Here is a 23,794-nt window from a genome sequence, read left to right on the forward strand (position 1 = left end):
CGATCCCGGGTCTCCAGGATCGCGCCCTGGGCCAAAGGCAGGCGCCAAACAGCTGCGCCACCCAGGGATCCCAAGCATTTGACTCTTAGTTTCACCTGAGGTCATGATCTCAAGGTCCTGGGATTGAGCCCGGGGTCTGGCCTGGGGCTCAGTGGGGGAGTCCGCTTGAAATTCTCTCCTCCCACCCTATCCCTTCCCCACTTGTGTGTTCATGCTCTCTCTGTCTCAAATAAATCTTTGGGAAAAAATCTTTCCCCAGTTCTTTGTTCCAATGTCATTTGGGTTTCTACTCTGGTCTGGAATCATGCTAGATTCTGTGGCAGTGAATGAAACCAACACAGTCCCTGACAGGTGATTCTGCTGCAGGTGGTTGTAGACCACACTTTGAGAAATATTAAGTGCTCACTTTGGCAACACATATACTAAAATTAGAATGATACAGAGAAGATTAGCATGGCCCCTGTGCAAGGAGAAACATTAAGATGGAGAAAACAGACTTGCAAATGGACAATTACAAGGTCACATGTTAAGTACTGGAACTTCTGGGGAGGAAACCAATAATGAACAGGAGTCCAACTTAGTCACAAGCAAGGAGTACAGGAGCACTCTAATGAGAACGTAAAGCCATCAGTCAAATTTCACTGTGGTCTACAGTCTCCTAGGGACAACTGTGGCCCACCTGCCAATCATTTCATCATTTTTTAAAGTTCAAATAGCTACACAGTCAGTAGTGTCTTCACTATATAAAATAGATGACTGAACTTGATCCTTAGGATTCAAGACAGAGGGGAGGATAAAGGAGTCTCTTATTAATAGAACATGTGGACTGGGATTGGAACCAGAAAGTTAGTTCTTAGGTCTGGGTGATGTCTCTTACAAGCCATCTGTTCTAATATCCTACTCTCTCTTCTCTCTGGTTGACTTTCTTAATTCATTTGTGGTGTTTGCTCCTTCCTAGCTTCAATGTGAAGAATCACACTCACTATTTATTGGGTGGTTCTGTGTAGTGGGTGCTATGCTAAGTGCCTTTTTACAACTCTGGGTATTATTGTTTGTATTGTATAGATGAAGAAACTGAGGCCAAGAGAAGTTAAGCTTTATAGAGATGACATAGCTAATAAGTATTATTGTTGGGACCTGGACCCAGGTTTTCTGATCCAAAGACCCATGATTTTTGCTACCATGTTATATGGCTGTGTGGTTATATACACACACCCACACCCACACAGATGGTTCTGTATGTATATAAGGATTATCTATTTCCTGCAATATGGGGCTCAAGGCTCCTATGACTCCTTATGTCTTTTTAGTTTCTTTTTTTTTTAAAAGATTTTATTTATTTATTTATTCATGAGGAGGGGGCAGAGACACAGACACAGGCAGAGGGGAGAGCAGGCTCCACGCAGGCAGCCCGACGCGGGACTCGATCTGGGGTCTCTAGGATCACGCCCTGGGCCGAAGGCAGCGCCAAACCACTGAGCCTCCGGGGCTGCCCTCCTTTTAGTTTCAACTACTACTTCTTTTTTTTAAAAAAAAGATTTTATTTACTTATTTGTGAGAGACACACAGAGACAGGCAGAGACATAGGCAGAGGGAGAAGCAGGCTTCCTGCAGGGAGTCTGATGCAGGACTCAATCCCAGGACTCCGGGATCACAACCTGAGCCAAAGGCAGACACTCAATCACTGAGCCACCCAGGTGTCCCTCAACTACTACTTCTTCTTCTTCTTTTTTTTTTTTTTTCCAACTACTACTTCTAACTACTTTTTCCTCTTAGTATTTTCTAAAACTTTTGAGAATAAAAATTTGTTTGGTGCAGCTAATCTTTTTGTCATGCCTTGGCATGTGATAGATTGGCTACCTTCATGTCACATGCCCACACTGTTCTAATCATTTGCCCTCCACCCCCAGAAGACAATCAATCAATGCTGAACAGGGGCCAATGTGGGGCAATATGATTTATATGGGCTCGGAACATCAAGGGTTAGTAGTTTATCAAGCAAAAAACTTTTATTGGTCTATCACATACCAATTGTGTGAACATTTTGACATCAGACTAGTAGCTCAGAGCTTGCTCTTTGGTGTTTAAAGACCTGGGTTTGCATACTGGTACCACCATCTAAAAGTTGTATTACCTTGGGCAAATGACTTTATTTCTAAGGTTTTTCTCTACTGGCAATATTGAAGATATCACATGACTCTTCCTGGGTATTGAGAATCTCTTGTGTATAGACACTGAGCTAAATATTAGAGCTCCTGGATGCATGAGTTACCATCCTGAGGAGCTTCGTTTTCAGTCTAACATCAAGCAGTTCAAAAGATTCATTGGTGGGAGGAAGGGGGAGGGCTGTAAAATGCATACTGCAGGACTTCAGTAAATTTGGGATGGAGCACAGAATTCAGAGTTTGTTTTTTTTTTTTAAAAAAACTTTATTTATTCATGAGAGACACACGGAGAGAGGCAGAGGCATAGGCAGAAGGAGAAGCAGGCTCCCTGCGGGGAGCCAGATGCAGGACTCAATCCCAGGACCCTGGGATCACAACCTGAGCCAAAGGCAGACGCTCAACCACTGAACTATCCAGGCATCCCAGGATTTAGAGTTTAAGAGTGCCTCAAGGTGGTGGACCTAATGAGAAACGTTAGGATGGAGAAAACAAGACTTTCAAATGGATAGTCACAATGCTGCTTGTTAAATGCTGGAGGACATTTAGTGCTCAGAGAATACACTAGAGCTTTGGAGCCGGAAAGGAGGAGCGATAAATTCTGTGTCTGTGGGGTGGATAGTGTAAGAGAAGACTTCATGGAGGTGACATCTCAGTTGGATAAGGACTTGCCAGGCGGAGAGAAGGGGAAGGTTTTCAAGACTGCTAGCAAAGGTGTTTTCTAGAAGTGGTGAGGCATTTGTTGGGAGTTGGGACAGAGTGGCTTCAATAAGCCTAAAAAGACCAGAGCACAGAGAGCTTGTTGATTGTGTTAACTTTATTTCTCTGTGATGGGAAATCAGAAATGATTAGGTTACTGAGTTACAAGTTCAGATTTGACTTTTAGAGGGATAACTTTGGTTTCAGTGTGGAGAACAGAATAACAGAAGTAAGGAGGATTGCATATTGACTGGGGAGGAGGCTGTGGTCCTAATGCAGGTCAGCTGTGACAAGGAACTGACGGAAGTGACGTCAGCCGATGGGCTACAGATGGAGCACTGGGAGGGGCATGACACATAGGGAGCTGGAGTGGAGGCAGAGTGTAAGAAGTCTAGTTTGGAGAGCAGCAACATCCACCCTGGTGTGCAATCAGATGCAGATTTAGGTGGAGAATGAGAGAAAGCAGTACTGAGTTTTAGTTAGGTACAGGTATTAGAGAAGCTAGTGAACAGTTGGAAAAATGGAAAGCTAGCTCAAAAGGGAGATGAGGCTTTGTTTAGAAGTTTGCAAAACTCTGATGTCTTGGTGATAATTGAAGGCATGAGTATGCATGAGAGTTCTCAAAAAGAACCTTAGAGTGAAAAAGAGGGACATAGGATTGGAATTTCAAGAAATAGGACCCCAAGAAATACCATTATACAAAGGGTAGGCAAAGCAAGAGAAGCCATTTTGAAGTTTCAGAAGGATAGCTTGGAGATGTGAGACAACTTTGGTGACAGTAACCTTGAAGAATCCAGTACAAAACATTAATACTGCCATTATTTTAGTTTTTTTTTTCCCTCTCACTACATGGTCTAAAATGTTTCACTGATTGCCATGTACAATAACATAATAATTTAAAACAAGTTATAGGATCATTTCTCTGTCAAATGCCAATTCAACTTTGGGGACAGAAGACAACAGGTAGATTTTTTTTTTTATCCTATCATTAATTAAAGCTTCATTTTTACAGCACTGACTGTGCATGGTACTGAGCTAAGTGTGAATGGTGGAGAGGTGGATTGGGCTCTGCCCTCAAGCTTACCTAATTCTAGCATGTGGGAGTTATGTAAGGCATCACAGATACTAAATGATGGTGTAGCAGGAGTCTGTTGTCCCCGTCTTAAGGGAGCATAGAGTGAAGAGCGTCACAAAATAGAAACATAGGAGGCAGCACTGATTGGGAAATTCAGAATAGAGCAATAATCACGAGGAGGCATTGGGCCAGGAAAAGCTTAGAAGAGGTGGTTTTAAAAATTTATTTATTTATTCATTCATTCATTCCTGAGAGACACGCAGAGAGAGGCAGAGACCTAGGCAGAGGGAGAAGCAGGCTCCCTGTGGGGAGCTTGATGTGGGACTCGATTCCAGGACCCCGGGATCACGACCTGAGCCAAAAGCAGACGCTCAACCACTGAGCCACCCAGGTGCCCCAAGAAGTGGGTTTTTAATACAATGTAGTCAAAATACAACAGAAGGTTTTACTAGAAAGCGCAAAAGAGCGCTCACGAAGTCCAGGTCCTAGCGCTACTATTCCCTTAGGTACCCCCTCGGCAGGCCCGTCCACCTCCCGGGCAGGGCCCTGTTCTTAGGAACCCGCAGCAGCAACCTCACAGCCCTTGGGAGGACGGAGGGCGGCCTTGCCATACCCCTCCCCGACCCCAACCCCACTTGTTCCGGGTGCTCCCATCAGGTGAGCCTGAGCCAGGAGTAAATGGGAAGGTTACCCCTGCCTCCCCGTGCTTCGCAGATGCGCGGGGCCAGCTCCCTTTCGGTAGTTTTGTGGGTTTTGTTTTGCTTTTGATGGGATCAGCTGGCTCATCTCCAAAGGGAGACAGAAAGAACTACGTCGTACTTAAGAGCAAGATCCTTGGAATCAGACGTGCTTAAATCCTGGATCGGCCTCCTGTCCCTTGGGTGACCTTCGGCAATTTATTCCACCTCTCCCAGCCTCAGTCTGTTGTTACCTAAGCGTCCAGGATAACGACAGCTCCCTCCCGGGGATGTGGCGGGATTAAAGGCCCACGTGTGGAGCCCCCAGCGCGCAGGGCCGGGCACACAGTAGCGGGCTCAGAGAAGAAACCTGTCGGTCGGTCCAGCCACGGCCCCGGAGCAGCCGCCGAGAAGCAGGGGGCGCGCCGCGGCGGTCCCTCCGCTCCTTCCCCAACTCCGCCAGGCCCGAAAGCCCCGCGCGCCCCAGAGCGGCAGGGCCCGCCGGAGGGGTGGGCCTGCAACGGGTGCATCCCGGAGTCGGGGCTCGGCGGGGAGGGCCGGGCTGCGGCGCGCCGCCTCGGGCCGCCGGGAGGTCGCGGAGATGCCCGCCCCGGCGGGGCCCGGCCCGAGGAGCCGCGCGGCTCCCCCGCCCCGCGCCCCGCGCCCCCCGCTCCCGGCTCCCCGCCCCGCCCCGCCTCGCAGCGCCGCGGCTGGGGGCCGCTCGGAGGCGGGAGCCGGGGAAGGGGGCGGGGCGGCCGCGGGAGTTTCCCCGCCCCTCTCCCTCCTTCCATAAATCACCGCAGTCGCTGCGGCGGCCGCGCCGGGAAGTGCACGGAGCCGGAGAGCGGCGTGGTGGCACCAGACGCCTCCCATTCCCCGCCGCCTGCTTGCTCGCTTTCTCTGCTTGTTGTTTTTTTTTTTTAATTCCTCCCCCTCCCTCCTCGCTCGGGTGGCTGCCCAGGCTCGCCGCCGGGACTCGGGGAAGGGAAGGCTCGGCGGCTCGCAGCCCCGGCTGGAAGCCCCGCGCCCGCGCCCGCGCCCCCGCCCCCGCCCCGGAGGCGCCCCGGGGAGCGCTCGGGCGGCCGCTTCCTCTCCCGCCCGCGATGGTGGCCGCCCGCGCTCCCGCGCCGGAGCCGGGCGCCCCCTAAGTTTGGGAGCCGCGGCGGCTCGCAGAGGCGTCTGCAGAAGGGCTAGAAAGTTTTGCGGGGTGCGCCGCGCGGGCCCCGGGCGCGCCTCCCGCGGCTCCCTCCCCGCTTCCCGGCGCCTGGAGCCCGTCGGCGGGGCGTGGGGGGAGGCGGCATGGCCCGCGAGCCCGAGGAGGAGGAGACGGCGGGGGCGGCCGCCCGGGCCCGCGGCTGCCGGGGCTCGAACGGCCCGGCCGGGGCCGGGGCCCGGGCCCGGGCGCGGCGGCCGCCCCTCTGGCTGCTCTGCCTGGGCGCGTGCTGGCTGCTGGGCGCCGCCGCCGACGCCGACTTCTCCATCCTGGACGAGGCGCAAGTGCTGGCGAGCCAGATGCAGAGGCTGGCGGCCGAGGAACTGGGGGTCGTCACCATGCAGGTAAGCGGCCCCTTTTGCGACCCCCGAAGTTGCCAGGCTTGCCGCCCTCCCCCTTCCTAGGCGCAGAGCCGGGTCCCGTTCCCCAGGACGGGTCCCACGACCGGTCCCACGACCGTGCCCGCACCTCTCCGGTACGTTCGGAGCCCCTTTGCCGCCGGACACCTCTGCCCCCTGCACAGACCTACGCCCCCCCCCCCCCCCCGCCGCCCCCTTACACATCAACTCCTTTCCTGCACATGCACACAGGTACCTCTCCCTTTCTCCTCTGCAGAGGCTCCTGCCCTTTGCACGAAGCCCATCTACCCCCCACCCCAGCCCCTTTATCTCAGCGAGGATTCAGCGGCTCCTCTCAGTCTCCTTCCCTAATTTGCACGTATTTCGCCCCGCAGTCTTGTCTTCACCGCCCCCCGCCCCCCATCCCTGCAAACTCCCCTCCGCTCTTTGTGTACCCATCCCGGGGCGCGCAGCCCCGCCTGGCCTGGCCGATTTCCATCCCCTGCCCCACCCCTTGACCGTCCCCCGGTGTCCTCCAGACCGGGGCGCACGGCCGGGCACCGGGAAGGAGGGCACCGCAGCGTGCGCGGCTGCTCCCGGGCCGCCTGGGTCCCCGCGGAGCAAGCCTCGGGAGTGCACCCTGCGCTCCTTGGCCGGCCAGGGTGCTTTGGGGGAGGGGCTGGCCCGGTAGATTCTCGACTGTGGTTGGGGGTGTGTGTGTGTGTGGGGGGAATTTCTTTTTATTGCTTTCCGCTGTTACTGTCGTCGTTTGCGCCCGGTTCGCTGTATGATTTTTGTTTTGTGTGTGCCTTTTTGGTGCAGATAAACGGGGAAACCGTGAATAGGTTTCCATTTCTCCGGATTGTTTACCGTGTTGGCCCTCCTCCGCGGTGGAAGGGGCTTCTGCAAGAAAGATTGCCCGTGGCTAAGATTTAATCCTGAGGGTGTTACTAATAACAGTAGTGAAGATTGCTGAACGGCAACCACCTGGAGATTGTCCTGCCATGATTTTTTTCTTAGCCAGAAAAGCCCAGTCGATTAGGAGAGGTTGAGGTGACATTAAGAGCCTGCAACCTTTGCTATAACATTCCAATGTAAAACAAACAAAAAACCAACCCTCCCCAAAACAACAACAACCTATTCCCTTCTGCATTCTAATAATAATGGTGACAAATGTGGTCTTCGAAAGAGCAAAGTTTCCAGGAATGTGCTCCCAGAATAGGTTTCTGATTTCGAGTCTTCTGTGACCACCCCTCCACCTCCCACCAGGCGAGGTGTTTTGAGTCACTTTGGGATTCAGGTTTCCGACGTCTTTTTTTTCTTCTTTAAAAACCTTCCTCCCTATCATGCCTCCCCCCTCAACCGAGTCTTCTCCCAGGATGATAGTTTCCTAAAGCCACCCCTGCAGACCCCTCTCACTGTGGGGAAAGATGTTGGGCTTGTTTTTAGATGAGATTGAGGAGTGGATGGTATGCTTGAAAGGTGATTTCTGTATTTGTAGACACCCGGCCATGAAGTGCAATAGAGTCGGATATTTCTTCATTTGCATAACAATAGCCAAGCTTTTTTAGGATACATCATTTAGTTGTCCTTTTCTGTGCAGATTTTTTTCAGGTTCAGGTTCTGTTACACTTTTTTCCACATGCATTTTCTGATGATTGTTGACCGTTCTTGGGAGTGAGGTGACTTTTAGAGGAAATGGAACTAAAATGTTAGGAAGGAACTAAGATATTTTCTCTTCAGTGGTGAATGTTTCAGTTCAGAGCACAAACAGTTGTGTTTTTGCATAGTGACACCTTTTAAAATAAAGAAGGTTTAGTATGTCACAGTTTCAGACTGTTCATAAGATTAGGAGGCATTTGTCACCTTCACCCCATCACTAGGGCTGGACAAGGGATCTTAAGTCTCCTTCCCACCCCCACCCCCTTCCACATATAAGCTAAGGACTTGGCCTTTTCTAAGATGCTGACAGCAGTTTTACTATTTCTCACCCGATCCTTGACAAAAGGTGAAATTGGATCCCAACACATTGTCATTCAGGTAGGAATCCAAAGCAAATGTACTTTTAAAAGGCTTCCCTGTTGAAAAGGAGACCCTTTAGAAAAAAAAAAAAAAAGCTCTGATCTGTGGGGGGTGTGTGCCCAAATGGCCCTGTATCTCCTCCCTACTGGCCTCTTTCTAGCACCTTTGCAACCTCATTGTGGAAACTGGCCTCCTGGGGACAGGGTTTTGTCTGGCAAAATGTGAAGTGGCTTCTCTCCTTTTTTTTTGAAAAGAGAGGCACATACTGTATTTAAATTCCTCTCCTTGAGCTGTACATTGATCTGCCACTTGCCTCCATCTGGGAAAATTGGGGATAGTCTCTTCATTTTGTTAGACTGCCAGCTTTTAGGGGGAGGAATACTTGTAAAATCTAAGGCAGGTTAGATTTTTGGCCCTTGGAACAAAGATTTTGAGCCTCACGTTTTCCCCTGTAAACCTCTGGGATTTGTTCAATGGGTCTGAAATTACGTGGGTTTAGGTATTTAAAGTAAGGATTATATAGTCCTCCCTGGTGAAATGTTGGGTTTTATAGCTGTAGAGCTCTTCTGTCGTTCAGAGGTAGATAGCCCTGTGTGGGTGTCCAGGCGAGCCAGGGTCAGACTAGTATATGGATGGGAGGGGCTGGGGAGGACCTATGCAGATAGGAGGGGATTTGGGGGCAGGTTATGTCTCTTTGCGAGGAAAAAAAAAAAAAAACTCTCATTCAGTTAAGGATTGACTCTTCATTTGACCTTGGCCTTTCAAGCACTGTGCAGACCTTTCAGGAGAGGACCATATCGATGAGAAACTTTGTGCAGGTCAGTTTATATGTAAAAAGCCTATTTTCAGACTTTCAGATCCTGCCTGCTCATATTCTCCAAAGACCATTTTTAATTTTGAGAAATGGTGAAGTAGCACTCAAATGAGGCCTGTTGCCGCTTTTTGAATGGCAGCACGTACTGCTTTCTCGCAGGAGGTTGCAAGGGGTAATTTTACAAAAACAAAAATCAGGCCGCCTTTCAGCACTGTAGTTTCCCATGGCGTGGTTGTTGTGCTTGCTGATAGACAGCTTTTCAAACTGTCTTCTCTATCTTTAAAGATTTTCTTGGAGAGGTTTTCTCATGAAGGCCGCCCGCTCCTGGGTTGGGTGGTAGTTTTTTTTTTTTTTTTGTTTTTTGTTTTGTTTTGTTTTGTTGTGGTTTATTTGTAGTAATGGACAAAATTAAAAAAAAAATCTTCAAATGATTTGCACCAACTAATTTTGCCAGTGCCCTGGGAAAGCTGCCACTGAATCCTGCCTCCCCTGGCAGCAGACATCATACATCATGGGTAAAAGTCAAAAACCTAATCATCATCTCCTCAGGGGTCTGGTGGAGTGAAGCCATCAACGTTGAGATGTGGGGAGCAAAGAGTGGCTGTGGCAAGGGAAACTTGTTTATGCCTATTCCCTCCTGCGATGAGGGTTTTGTTGTTTGTTTGTGTTTTAATCAAGCAGCGTCTTGGCATAGAAAGGACTTGACATTGGGTATTTGGAGACCTGGGTTCCGGCTCTGCCACTTACAAGTTGGGCAATCTTTAACTGCAAGATTGGGGATGATGGATTCTCCTAGAGACTGGCTCTGTGGACTTAATGGAAATAGTGAGTGTGAAGGCATTTGTTCCTGTGCAGCTGGGCCTGGGAAGTGTTGGTGGATGTGGTGGTTCGTAAATGGAGAGATACTAATTGAAAGCTTACTGTGCACAGAACCCTCTGCTAGGTGTTTAGGGGGGTTATAAGGAGGTATGCTGGCATAAGCCCTGGAGGAGTTTGTAATCTGGAGGAGGGAAGATTGCAAAGGGAAAATTGGTTAAGTAACAGTGTCTGCTTGTTAGGAGGCATATCTGGCTCTGGCAGCCATTTCACCAGGCACTTATAAGGCCCATTTAACATTATATGACAATACAGGCTTCTTAACAGCAAGGGCCTGGCACGTGGCCAGTCTGCCCGCCTTGATAGGAGCTCTAACTCGGCTCTGCCGGGCTGGGCAGAGTCCCTGTGAACTTGGCAGACTTACCAGCAGGTTGGTCAGACAGCTGCTTTTTGGGGCCTTGAGGGGGGGCTGGGGTGAGGTGAGGAGGGCCCTTCCAGGAGGGGCCGAAGAAGGACGAGAAGCACAAACTGAAACTTCGACTCGAGTTCAGACAGGGCCGCAGCCAGGTCAGATGGGACTTTACGGACCGAAGGGCTCAGCTGGGATGAGGTGCTGGGTGAAAATCTAGAGCAAAGTTGTAAACGATTGGCTGCTGCTCAAAGTGAAAAGGGAGGCCTCCGAATGTACCAGAACAGCATTGCGTAAACTCGGCCTCCATTTTGCATACGTTCAGCAAGCTTTGGGCAGGGGGCTTCTGTGCTGTGAAGGGCCTTGGGGGCGACTCAGCGGGGAATACAAGCAAGGTGAATGAGCGTGTGCCCCTAAAAGCTCTGGACTGGTGATGAAGACCAACACAAAGAAGGCGTCATGATTTAGGGGGTTGGCAAGAGGCAGAGGCAGTAGAATGCAGTGGGTGTACGGTGGTAGAGCGAGGAGCAAGGCATTCTGGGAGCAGAGGAGGGCTGCCCGAACCTTTCTGGTGAAGTCCGGGAAGCTGGTTACTCCTTTCTCAGTTTTTTTCAGTGAACTGTGAACACAGAGAGGTCAATCCTGACAGTAGCGGCCTCAAACATGAAGGCTGACCAGGTCAGGAGTTGACCAAACAGTTCTCCTACCCTTTGGTGGCACTGGACAAAGGGACTTGGTATGAGTAGGGATGGAGCTGTGGCCTTTGTACCTCTTCATATGGCCTCCTGTCCTAGCTCACTGGCCATCGCCCTGGAGCTCCTGTGGTTATTGGACACAAACATCTTGGTGGCTTAATGATAAGCACATGCTGATTTGTAGTTTTATTTAGGTAAGATTTGAATTGTCTCCTAAATCACGTCTGTTATACCAGGAATGGCATATTTGAGGATAATTTGAATGTGTACTTAAGCAATAGTGAATGTCTTACAGCGGGGGGAGCCCCTGTATTTGGAAATAATGTGGTTTTATTCTATGCCCTGTGTAAAAATATAAGCCCTAGTGGGAAAAATTACTGACTTGCTCTCGAGTATTTGGAGTAGAAGAAAATTGACCATTGATGGATGACTCTGGATTGAATGTGGTAAGAGAGAACCAAGGAAAAGCATGTTAAATGACTTCTGGTGGACTATCCCTGTTGTGCATTGATACTCTTTCCCACTTCCTCTCCACTAATACCTGTCATGGTTGGCATCAGTTCCTGTGCTTATGTTTTTCCTTCCAACTGTGCTTGAGTCTGGAGGTGTATGGGGGAGGGGGAAGGAGACGGTTTCACAGTTTATAACTTGGTGCTATTTCTGGTTACTGCTTGAGGAGTTCCTTCCTTGAGCTTAAGTGGATGAGCAGACAGGAACTTTGCAGAACTCTGGAATTTTGGTATGACATGCAGTGGAATTTATTTTGGATCTGCTTGGACCTGGTGTAAAAATACTGAAATTCGAAATATGAAAAGGACAACAGAAACAACAATTTTGACTCCACTAAGTCATTAACTCTAAGTTCCAGCATGTTGTTGAATTGCTCTGAGTATTAGTGTCTTCATGTTTCATTGATTGTGTTAATGAAGGGAAGTATCTTTTACAAGAGAAGTGTCTAGCACAAGGTCTAACATAGGAACAGTCAGTAAACAGAAGTATGAGACCGTCTTTTTAGTGCCAAGACACAGAACCTGCGAGTCTTCTGAGCCTGAATGAAATCAAAATCAGATCTTCAGAACCTGCAGATTTGGGGGGGTCTGAGGTAGGTCCCAGGGGTTACTGAAGTGGGGTGCACAGACCTAGGGATGTGGTGCAAAACCATTCTTTGGGGTTTATGAAGAAAAGATTAGCCCTGTTGTTAATAGTATTTACTTTTAAACTTTTCATTACAAAGATTTGGAGAAGAAAGAGGATAGCTTAACCATGCCCATGTACCTCTTACCCAGCTTAGACAGTTAGCAACGCCTGGTCAGGCCACTGTTCTCTCTGCCTATGCCTCTACTCACTCCCCAATTGTTTTTGAAGCAACTTCCAGATCTCCCCTTTTATTCCATACTTTATTTTTTTTTCCATCCAGAATAAATTGCATCCTTATTTCCATATTTTAAAATGTTTTAGAATATGCATAATGGATACTAGTATATGGAATTTAACAATCCACAGATAAAGACAAATATTTGGAAGCTATATATTTTTAAAGTGTTTTATGGGGACATGCCTGAATTTTTTAGCAAAACCATCACTAGGCCCCTCCAGCTCCTTACACACGGTATCTTTATCTTTGCTCAGCAACCTCCTCAACCTTCCAGAAGTAATGCCCAGGCTTCTTCTGGAGGGCCTTCTCTGGGACCCTTTTTTCCCTGTCCCTTACACAAGCTGTCTGGCTTTCTGCCCGAGGCTCTGAGGATGTTTGTTTCTTAGTGGGCAGCTTATAGTCTCTGCACATGTATTTGCTGCGTCATGGACCACATCTTCTCTTTACATCTGTTCTCTGCCCCTTCCAGAGGAGGCAGGAGTGAGAAAGGGACAAGGCAAGATAAGCTGTAAGAGGTTGAAGGGGAAAAGATGGACTATATACCTTTTTGTCTCCTGAAGAGTCTATCAGCAAATATTCAGTGGGTGCCTCAGTGCAGATTTGGAGGCTGGAAGAGCATAGGAGAGGCAGAGAACAACCCAGTGCTTTCCCTCTGGGAGCTCTTGTCTTTTCAGGGAGGCTAAACCAGTTTCTGTGGGTCAAAATAGAATAGAAAGACACAAATGCCAGAATATGGGGTCTAGATTATACCTTGGGCTAACAGGGATCCATTGGACAAAGTGAGTGAGGTAGGTCAGTGGGGAATGGTGCCGGCTGTTGTAAACTGGCGGGTACTACTGTCCTCCAATTGTTGCCCGCTGGCAATGTGGGTCTGGTGATGCCACATGACTTTTTCAAGAGAAAGTGGATATCTGGTTTTTAGACAAAACTCTAGATTCCTAAAAATGTTGGCAACCAATTCAGATTTTTAAAAAAATCCACAAAGATTGTGGGCCAAACCAAACCTGTCTTCAGGCTGGATCAGGCCAGAGGCCACCAATTTGCAGTGACTGGATTGAAATTACTCAATGGGCTCCGGGAGGTAAAAATCAGTGCATGTGTATAAAGGTTATGGAGAAATGAGTTTCTGTAATAAAGGAAAGCTTTCTGATAAAAGACTTCTCCATTGGATTGTTTTGGGAGATGAGCTCTCTGTTATCGTAAGCAAATAATTCTTGAATGTTATGTTTGGTGCCAGGCACTAGGTTATATCTGAGATCTCCATCAGCTAATTTCCAATGCAATGAATGAGAGTGGGGTTCCCGATGCTTGGGGAAAGTATTTAGGGGGTGGAGAGGGATTCTCCCGGAAGGCTTCCCAAAAAAGGTGGAAGGAATGAATCGGTCAGAGTGGAGTTCCCAGAAGGCCCCTTTGGGATGGCACCTTTGAGGAATGGAAAACTGGGATTAAGGTTTTGGGTTTGGAGAGCCAGAGGGCAGGAAAGGTGCGGGAAGAGGTCAGAGAAGTAGATAGAGGTTGTAGGATCCCCAGATCCTTCGTGTCACTCAAGACTTTTTATATGGCAGGTAAAGAATACCCCATTACACTGGCTGAACAAGAAAGGAACTGTTGCCTTAAGCGACTGAACAGTCTGGGGTAGACCTCTGGGCAGTGGTCAGATTAGGGCTTAAACACTGTGGCCAGCACACGGTTTTTCTGCATGCCCACTTTCTTAAATAGGTCCTCCCCTTTGTTTCAACACGAAACATCAGTGTTTGAGCTGGGAACTTGCTGCTTGTGCCCGAGTATCCTGTATTTGGTGATGTACTCTGCGGGGGGAAAGGACCTAGGAATCTGGAGAGAGCTTGGTACCTAGAAAACTCAGCTGAAGTGATTTAGGATTCAGACACCAGCTGCCACCAGCTGCTAGGGTCCGCTCCATAGCTTTGTCCTGCCTCCCCAACTCCAGTTCAGGGAGGGCCAGCTTTGTGGGCTCCCTGCTTCCGGAGGGAAAGCAGGCAGGTCTGACTTTCCACTGTGGTCTTGTGATCTGCCCTCAGGTGTTGTACAAATCCAGGCTCAAAAGGCCTGCCCTTGGCACACATTTTCTCCCTGACCTTTTCAGCTCCTCAGATCACTGGGTGTCATGAAGACTGGGAAGGACAAGAGAGAAAGTCACCTCTACCTCCCTTCTTCTACAGATGAGAAACTAAGGCCCATCAGGGAAGTGACTCTGGAGACCACACCAGTAATAAGTGGTGACTTAGAACTCAAGTGTTGATCTTAAGACGTGTGTGTTTTGTTTTGTTTTTACCCTTTATACAATACTGTCCTGTGGGAGTTCCGTTTTTCCAAGAAAATTTTGCCTTAAAATGGAAAGTTAATTAAGGACCTTTATATTCCTTTGGGGGAGGAGTTTGGCTTAGTTATTTTATGGATACACAAAGTTGATAGTCTACTTTGACAACTGACTGGGTTTTTGTTTATTTTGATCAGTTGCTATTTAAATGCCTAGAAGTCAGTGAGCCACAGATGAAACAAATTTTGAGACTTAATACAATATTGTTAGTTTTTTTAAAAAGCAAAATTTTTAAAAAATATTTTATTTATTTACTCATGAGAGACACAGAGGCAGAGACATAGGCGGAGGGAGAAGCAGATTCCATGCAGGAGCCCAATGTGGGATTCGATCCGGGATCACGCCCTGAACCGAAGGCAGACGCTCAACCGCTGAGCCACCCAGGCGTCCCTAAAGAGCAAATTTAAATGCTCAGTTTATTTATAATCGTGAACTTTACCACTGCCATGTAATTTTTTATTAAAAAGGTTAACCATAAAAAGAAAACAAAACTTGAAGGGAGGAACACTTTGGGGTTTTTTTTGTTTTTTGTTTATGTAAAGGCTACAGAAAGAAATTCCACCTGTAATTTTCAGGCAGGGTTCTATTTTGGACTTCCAGGACTTACATCTCCCTAGTCATTAGGAGTATAAAGGTTTTTTTTTTTTTTTTTTTTTTTCTTGTTTTCAATATTCACCAAGAGAAAAAGAATAGTATTATTACTTTGGAGAAGTTATTGGATAATGAAACAAAAGAAAATGTCACTTGCATGCCTCTTTACCTTCTTTAAGTTCAAAAGGAGTTTTCTCATCCTTCAGATTTATATAGTCAAATTATTTAATTATAATTAGAAAAATTCCAACACCTAAGTACCTGCGTGGATCACTGAAAAGTAACTTATAATCCGTATTTCCCTGGAAATAGTGTGTTTTATTATAATTGTAGAGAAGAAGCCAGTGGGAAAATTGTTATCTGTTGTGTGTGATAATGCCTTGATTCTGTTCCAACCATAACAATTATTTTAAAGACTCTGTCAAGGCCCAAGACTGTAGTACTTTTTTTAAATTTTTATATTCCTTTTAGATATTTTCTTTAGGTTTTATTTTTGCATGGAGTATATATAAAAACAAACCCACAAAACTTCGAGGCCCTGGTGGAAGGGCAGTGAAAATCGGCAAGCCGGTGAGAATGAATCTGAATTTTTAATTAGGCTTTGAGTTGTTTCTTCAAAGTGTAGAGACATCATTAGTGATGTAGGTCTTGTTGCGTTAGCAGAGACTGACATTTTACTTCAAACACGGAGAGTGCAGCTGTCCTGTGCAGATAAAAGTTGCCAAGTGCGGAATAGCAAGGTGGATTGGTAGATAATTAGCTGTCCCGCATTACTGCAGTGTGGAAGAAGCCTGCCAGTCATGGGCAGGAAGGAGGAATTATTAGTGGGAGAAAATCCAAGTGTGTCATAAAGCAATTTGGAATCCCTTCAGCTGTGGCAGAGCTGATAAGGCGTATGTTAAGGAAACAAGACAAACTGAGTCTAATATATGATGGCCAACTTTCTTTTTAAAGAAATCTTGATTCAAAAGCGGAATGGCTAGAAATTAATAATCCATAAATACAGCGAAGTACAGATTCATCAGTCTGCCCCAACTCTGTCTATAAAATAATTAACCAGCTTAAAATAGTCTTCATGTCCCATGTATCCTGAAAATAAAATGAGGATTCTATCCAGGGGGTGAAAAAAGTCACAGGGATGCCATAAAACCTTGACAATAACTGTGCTGTGTCTTAACCATGAAAAGATACTTTAGGAAATTTTGAAATATATCACCTCTCTAATACAAATGTGATAATATTTATAAGTGATTTGAGTATATATTGCTTTACTGGTAGAATATGTATATTTTAAATATTCTTAAGAGTTTTTCTGTGATTATGGTGTGGATCTCTAGAAAATAAGAGGTACAGGAAAAATTTGTTGGCTTTCTTGTCCATCCTCAATTATTTGTTAACTCAAGTGAAACTTCATGGCCTGTTTTTGTCCATTTGGATTGCTCCCTGTGCCCCTGCCAAGATACAGGACTCCTTTGTCCTAATTTCATCCACTTTTATTGGATTGGCTTTTTCCAAAGCCACGGCCTCTCCCGGCAGCCCAGAAGCAGGGGTTGCTGAAGTGGGGTGTGTACTGTGTTCTACTTGGATAGTGTTGCCTCTGAATGAGGCCCACCCCTGGCTACTATGGGAGAGAGCCTGGTTGTTTTGCTCTTTGCTTCTTGATCTCCCCTCTAGCTAGGGGACGGTCACTGGTTTGTTGCTAACCTGGTTGGTTTTGGAGAAAGCTTGGAGGATTGAAGTTTTTGGCAGTCTTGGTTCTTGGGTCCATAGTTGGCTTCATTGACCTGCCTGTGAAATGGGAATATTTACCTTCTGTAGTCTTGAGGCAGGGTTAGGGGGCACGTGACAGGAGACCTGACTTTGTACTGATTCTGAACCAATCATATTTGTTATGGATTGAGATCCCTGGAGTTAATAAATTAATAGGACTGTCAGGGAAGCTTGGACTCTTTTTTTTTTTTTTTTCCTTTTCTTTTCTTTTCTTTTTCTTTTTTTTTTTTTTGGCGTACATGTATATTGAGATACATGTGGGCAAGAGTTGCAAACAGTAAAGCTTTTTACAGGTGTGAGTTATTAGAGCATGAACTCCCATAAAGAAATGCCGCCGAGATTTATTCATCCTATAGTTCTGCTGTGAATTAGTCCTGTCTCTGGCACATGGTGAGGACTCAAAAAATGGACTATAGAAATTGAGTGGCCAGCTTTCAACAGTAGACTTTATAAGATCTCATGTTTACTACTCTAAATTTAGCTTTTGCTACTATGTTTTATCTGTCAATTTTACTGCTTTAGGCTTACAGTGAGAAGTCTTGAGCCTTTATTTGCTACTAAAGTCTTTACTAAAGTGTTTCAGATTAGTGACAGTGTCTAGCAGAGTATCAAGCACCTTAGAACTTTAACATTGGTTCTAATGCCTAATCTCTTCATGTGAGAGAAAGCTGAAGTATGTATGTGTAATATAGCAAAGACAAAAATGTGTTTGCAGATTATGTACTTAAAGCTACTTTATCCTAGAGGCTAAGAATTTATTAATTAGCTTAACTATTTACTGAGCATATACTATCTGACAGATACTATGCTTGGATTTCAATTTGTGATTTTAAAAAAGTTACATGAGCCCAATTTCATGGGGGTATACCATCTACTAGGGGAAATAGATATTAAAGAAATAATCATGTAAGTACCTATAAACTATAAATTTCTGAATAGTATTAGAAACAAGGGCTATCAGATTACTAGGGAGATGTTTGAAAATCTGTGTGTGTGCGCATGCTCATGTGTAGCCAGAATGTCACTTCCCGGCTTAATACTTTCTAAAGGTTCCTTTCTGACTCTGTGTAAAATCCCAAATTACAGTGGCCTTTATAGCCAGATGGGACCTAGCCTCTGATACCTTTGTGGCCTTAGTTCCCCCCTCACCCCACCCAACTACCACCCTTCCCACACATACACACGCACTGTTCTCCTAATAATCCAAGCACACATATGCCCCAGAGCATTTGAATTTGAAATTCCCTCTGCCTGGGAATAGTAAGAAGCTTTCCTGGGTTACCTTTAATAGTACCCTGCTTTTTTACCTCTCCTCACTGTGTCTCCTTACCTTGTTTACTTTATTGTCACACCCTCTAACCTCCCACAGGTATTTTTTTAAAACCTTTTAAAGATTTTTTTTTTTTAATTTATTTGATAGAATGCAAGGGCAAGAGAACAAGCAGGGGGGAAAAGCAGAGGCAGAGGGAGAAGCAGGCTTCCTGCTGAGCAGGGAGCTGGATGTTGGGGCTTGGTCCCAGGACCTGGGGATCATGACCTGAGCCAAAAGCAGATGCTTAACTGGCTGAGCCACCCAGGTGCCCCAATTTTGAGGGTTTTCTTTGTTTGTTTGAATTCAGACATACTTTTTATTTTCCTTAGGAGGGCCAAAATCTGTTTTTTTAAAGTGACATTGTTTTCATGAGATATTTGCTTTTATTACTTAAAGAATAATGACCAGGATTAGAAAGCATGAACCATAATCCAGGATGGATAAAAATCTTTAAAAGAGAGTTGTGGTTTTGCAGTTCTTGTTTTCAGCTAGAAACAAAGCTCCCTTGAGGAGTTTTGGTTAATGTGGCCTCTGTAGAGTCTTAGATTCAGTCAGTCAATTGATTAGTAACTGTTGACTGCACTCCTGTAATGTTCCAGCACTGCTCAAGTGTGGGACACAGCGATGAACAGAAGAACAAAGTCTCTACCTTTTAAGGGTCTTATATTCTACAAGAGGAAGATAGATATTTAAATATGCAAAAATCAAATAAAGGGCTACATTGGACCCTGATCAGTTCTGTGAAGATGAAGTAGGTTAATGTGAGGTTCAAAGGCAGCCTCTTCGAGGAGCTAGTATTTGAGCTGAGTGAGGATGTATTGGGGGCTGCCTGGAAGAAGCTGGGGGAAGGAGTTGAAAGTACAGGGGTTGAGGGGAAAACAAATTTGGTGTGTCAGAGGCTGAAAGGCACAGAAGGAGGGTAGGAGTGGAGGAAGAGGAGCAAGGATAGATCACTGGATTTGAAAGAGTTTTCATTTTATTCTGGCTCAAATAGGAAGCTGGTGGAGGATTTTAGGCACGAGAGTGACGTAGTTGACTTTTGCTTTAGAAATATCCCTCTGGCTGTTGGGTGCCCTGGTTGTATGTATGTGGTGGGGGTGGGGGAAAGCAGACATGGACGTGAGGAAGGAGACCAGTTAGAGAAATGAAGATATTCTTCATGGAGAGAGATCATCCCATTTGCCTTTGTGATTTCATTTAAATGTGATGAAATTGTAGTAGTTAATGAGGTATATCAACTCACCGGGCCAAGGCTATGACTTATAAAGAAAGGAGGGCAGGTGCAGCAGAAAAGCGAATCAAGGAAATAAGTCTTTTCATATACAAATATGAGACAACATTGTTCACATTGGCAGATACTCTCTGCTACGTGATCGATCATTAAAGGCAGTTGAGACCTTAGCTTACCAGCTATGTTACTTCAAAAATTTTTAGGGATGCCTGGGTGGCTCAGCAGTTGAGTGTCTGCCTTCTGCCCAGGGCCTGATCCTGGAGTCCTGGGATCGAGTCCCACATCGGGCTTCCTACATGGAGCCTGCTTCTCCTTCTGCCTGTGTCTCTGCCTCTCTCTGTCTCTCATGAATACATAAAATCTTTTTAAAAACATTAAAAAAAATATTTCAGTAATCTTTACACTGATTGTGGGGCTCAAATTCTTAACCCCAAGATCAAGAGTTCCATGTTCTACCCAGTGAACCAGCCAGGTGTCCTGGGTTATGTCACTTTTGACAAGTCTTTTTTTTTTTTTCTTTCTCCATTGCTTTATTTTCTCACTTTATTAGCAGAAAAATCCTATGTGCCTCAACTCTGGATTGTTGTATGTACATTAATGTATGTACATCATAGACTTGTCCTCTCTGATTCTACTAGGATGCTTTGAATTGCAAGTAACAACCCATCCCAACTGAAACTGCCATAAAAGATAAAGTGAGCTTGTTGACTTAAATAGCTGAAAAAAAAAAAAAAAGTTTACAACTAGGGTGAGCTTCAGGCACAGTTTGATTAGAGCCCTGGCTACCTCCTCCCTAACCCTTTCTTTTTTTTTCCTCTTTTTTTTTTTTTTCTTCCTTTAAGATTTTATTTACTCATGAGAGACACAGAGAGAGAGGCAGAGACACAGGCAGAGGGAGAAGCAGGCTCCACGCAGGGAGCCCGACATGGGACTTGATCCCGGGTCTCCAGGATCACACCCTGGGCTGAAGGTGGCGCTAAACCTCTGAGCTCCCCTCCCCCCTCCTCCGACTGCCCACCTACCCCCTTTGTTTCCAGGCTCTGCCCTCATCCAGGTGTTAGCTTATCCTCAGACTGGATTTATCTGTGTAGGAAAATGAATGCTGTGATTCCAGGCCTCTCAGGAGCACAGCATACTCCTCAGAAGACCTTCTCTCCTCCACTCATTTGGAGGGTGCGTTGGGTTACTTTGATGGGACTTGACTGTGGTTAGTGAAATGAAGGTAAGAGGATTCTATTAGTTCGTGCTAATCAGGGCCTATCTAGATCTGGGTGTTGGTTGCTTCCCCCTGCATCTGACTCCTACCTAATCCAGTGATTTGGGCAGCAGAGAGATAACACAAACCTTTCTATATTCACTGGTCATTCCAATGGCAGTAGAGTATGGGAATGCTTTTGATTCTTTTGGCTAGCGTTCTAATTATTCTGGACTTTCCTGTCACTTAAAAAAAAAAATTTACTAAGTACTTGTGTGAAACCTAGGATTTATTTGATTCCTGTCATCATGATAATCTGGTATGCTTCATCTATTTAGTTAGTAAAAGAATCCAAATCCATTAGTTTAGAAGGCAATTCTAATACTTTATATCAGAATATAGTTTCATGTTTATATGAGGTGGTTTTTGGTTTGGAATTATCCATGCTGGTGGGTTTACATTTTGTAAACCTATTTTTACAGATACATATTAACAACCTATCTTTTGCGGATAGAACCCTGTTTCTAAGTACCTGGTGACAAATTCTTTATAATCTGTTTTACACATCTCAGGTTTTTGACGGATCTCTATTTGCCCATCTGTAATTTGTTTCTGTCTCATAATGGCATTTAGAAAAGAAAAAAAAAAAAAACAAACCCCAAAACAAAACTGCTACTTTAGAATGTGGTTATTAAATCACTTGCATTTAGCTCATTTAGGTATTTGAAAATATATTACTTATTAGTTTCAATAAACACAAATTCTGTTGGATCTCAGTACATGATTTTTGAGAAATGTATAGTTATGAGGTCAATTACCATCTATTTTGGACAAAGTTATTGAACTGAAATTTTTTTTTGAATCTTATTACAACACAGTAGAAATGTGAAGGTGAAGAATAAGAAGTATCTTTCTTTAATTTACCCTCCAAAAATTTGTCTTCCCTTTGATCTAAGAGTTATAGATTTAAATGTAACACAGTATTTCTTGTTGAATTTTATTTTAGCATGTTCCTAAACTATGGAAGTAACAGGTATGTGGTGCCATTTCTCTGACATTGAATCAAGGGATAAGAAGCCTAGTAACGTAACTACCATTGTTCCTCCATTTTTTTAACATACTCTAAATGCCAAGCAGTGTGTCTTATACCATCATTTTTAGATATCTTCCATTAGAATTTGATTTTTAAACCTTGGTTCTCTTATTTTTGAGGCTAAGATCAAGATTGTATAGATAGACCTTGGACTATTTCTTCGTTTTGTCATTACATTAGAATTCTCTAAATGCCTTTTTCCTCAAAATATTCATATCACTAAATAATTAGCCCCTTTAAAACTTCAGAGGGGATTCTTGTGTGCCTAAACAATATAACCAAGGAAAATAGGTAAATATTGAAAAAATTCTTCATTTCACATCTACTTGCCAGGCATCCTTGTGGATGCTGAAGATAGAGGAATGCAAGCCTGCTTTCCTGGGGCAGACGCTCTCCTGGGGAGATGAGAAAGCAGCCTGGGAACAGCAGGGGGACAAGGGTGAGTTCAGGGAAATTATGCCAGTGCAGTGGTCAAGACTTTGCTTGATGGATGTGGATAGGTCACGTGGCCTGCAGGGATTGTCTAAGGGCTTAACTCTTTGCACGCTAGTCCCCCCTAGGCTATGTTTTTTTTTTTTTTTTTTATATATATGACATTTTTAGAAGATTCATGAGTGGCCTGAAAACCATTACAGTACTATGCTTTACTCTGCCTCTGTGTGTTTCCTGTAAACCCCTTAACTTGGATTTTTCTTTTCTTTTTTTTTTTTCCTCACTGAGCTGCCTGAGATTCCATTCTTCAGTCTCTGAGGATTGTCCTGTCAGGAAAGGGATGCTTATCATCTTGGAGGTTTTGTGGATATGCTTCAAACTAAAAAGCTGTTTTTAAGTAATGCAGAGGCATTCCCCGAAGGGCAGCAAGAGATGTGAACAGTTGCAACTATCCTCAGTTTACAAACACTCTGGCTTCCAGAATCCCATTTCTAAGTCTGTTGTTTGGAACAACATTCCACCAGAGAGGTTATAAAAGCAGACCCAGTTCCCAGGCCAACTCACAGAAGCCTGTTTAGAGTAACTAGGATTTTAATCCAAGCTTCCTATTCTGCTGACCCTTAAGTTCCCTATCCTAAAAATTGGAGGTGCCTGCATGCTGGCTGTGGGGTTATAAGAGAAGGTCTGAGGGCATGTCTGGTGTAATGCCTGATGCCAGAGAGCTCACAAAATGTTAGTCTTTTTTTTTTTTTTTTTTTTAAATGTTAGTCTTTAAGAAGAAAGGTGTTGCTGAGACCTCAGGATTTAATGCTCCACCCTGTACTTTGGGATTTTAAGAGGCAGTGAGGGTCCTGGGTGCTTGTGGGGATGAGAAATAAATAGGATGAACCTCCCGTGTTACGAAAGGCCTGGAAAAAGGAAGTGTGCAATATTATTTATTGAACACTTACTATGGACTACATACTTTAAAGCACACTTTAAGTATGGGCTATTCTCATTTAACCCAGATATAGCCCAGTGGATCAAGCTTATTGCTAAGGTGTCTTTTCCTAAGAACTTTGACCAAAGGGTTTGGCCTTCTAGGTGCAAATGGTTCTAGCTCTGCCCCTGCCCAGTGGTGCTGCTAGATTTTTGTTGTTGTTGTTTCCCTTTTCCAGTTTAGCTCCTGTCTATAGATCAGGAATAACTATCTGGGCATGTTTTTGTCTGTGGCTAAGCAGTTTCAGCAAAAAGGAAGATGCTTTTCAAATTCCCAAAGGGCAGAACAGCCCTCTCTGGTACTGCAGGTCTGACTGGGCCTGGTTTCTTCTTGAAATGTCTCCCTGTGATGTTATAACTTAAAAGATGGAGGGTCGTTTGATCCAAGCCCAGGATTTGTTGGCTACAGGGTTTTTGTTAATAGAAAACACTCATGCACCTCTGGGGGGAAAAATTAAAGCGCATACTTCTTCCTCTTTGACCTTCGAACCCTTGCCATTTACATCAAACACTTGCTGGGAGAGAAGGCTAAATTAATAATCTGTGATAGCTCTCTTTC

General features: G+C 45.2%; 1 protein-coding gene and 1 non-coding gene across 2 annotated transcripts in view; both read left to right on the plus strand.

Annotated features, from left to right (window-relative positions):
* Positions 1-398: 398 nt before the first annotated feature.
* LOC144311682 (U6 spliceosomal RNA) lies at positions 399-505 on the plus strand. The gene has a single exon (XR_013377262.1). It is a non-coding gene; the product is annotated as a U6 spliceosomal RNA (small nuclear RNA).
* Positions 506-5,897: 5,392 nt separating this feature from the next.
* The window catches only part of CACHD1 (cache domain containing 1), a 200,334-nt gene continuing 182,437 nt past the window's right edge, over positions 5,898-23,794 (plus strand). The window contains exon 1 of the mRNA XM_077892133.1: positions 5,898-6,170. Within this exon, the coding sequence (XP_077748259.1) occupies positions 5,913-6,170 (258 nt within the window). The 5' untranslated portion in view covers positions 5,898-5,912. The remainder of the gene's footprint in view (positions 6,171-23,794) is intronic.

Source organism: Canis aureus, chromosome 3, assembly GCF_053574225.1.
Source record: "Canis aureus isolate CA01 chromosome 3, VMU_Caureus_v.1.0, whole genome shotgun sequence".
In the NCBI taxonomy this organism is placed as follows: domain Eukaryota; kingdom Metazoa; phylum Chordata; class Mammalia; order Carnivora; family Canidae; genus Canis; species Canis aureus.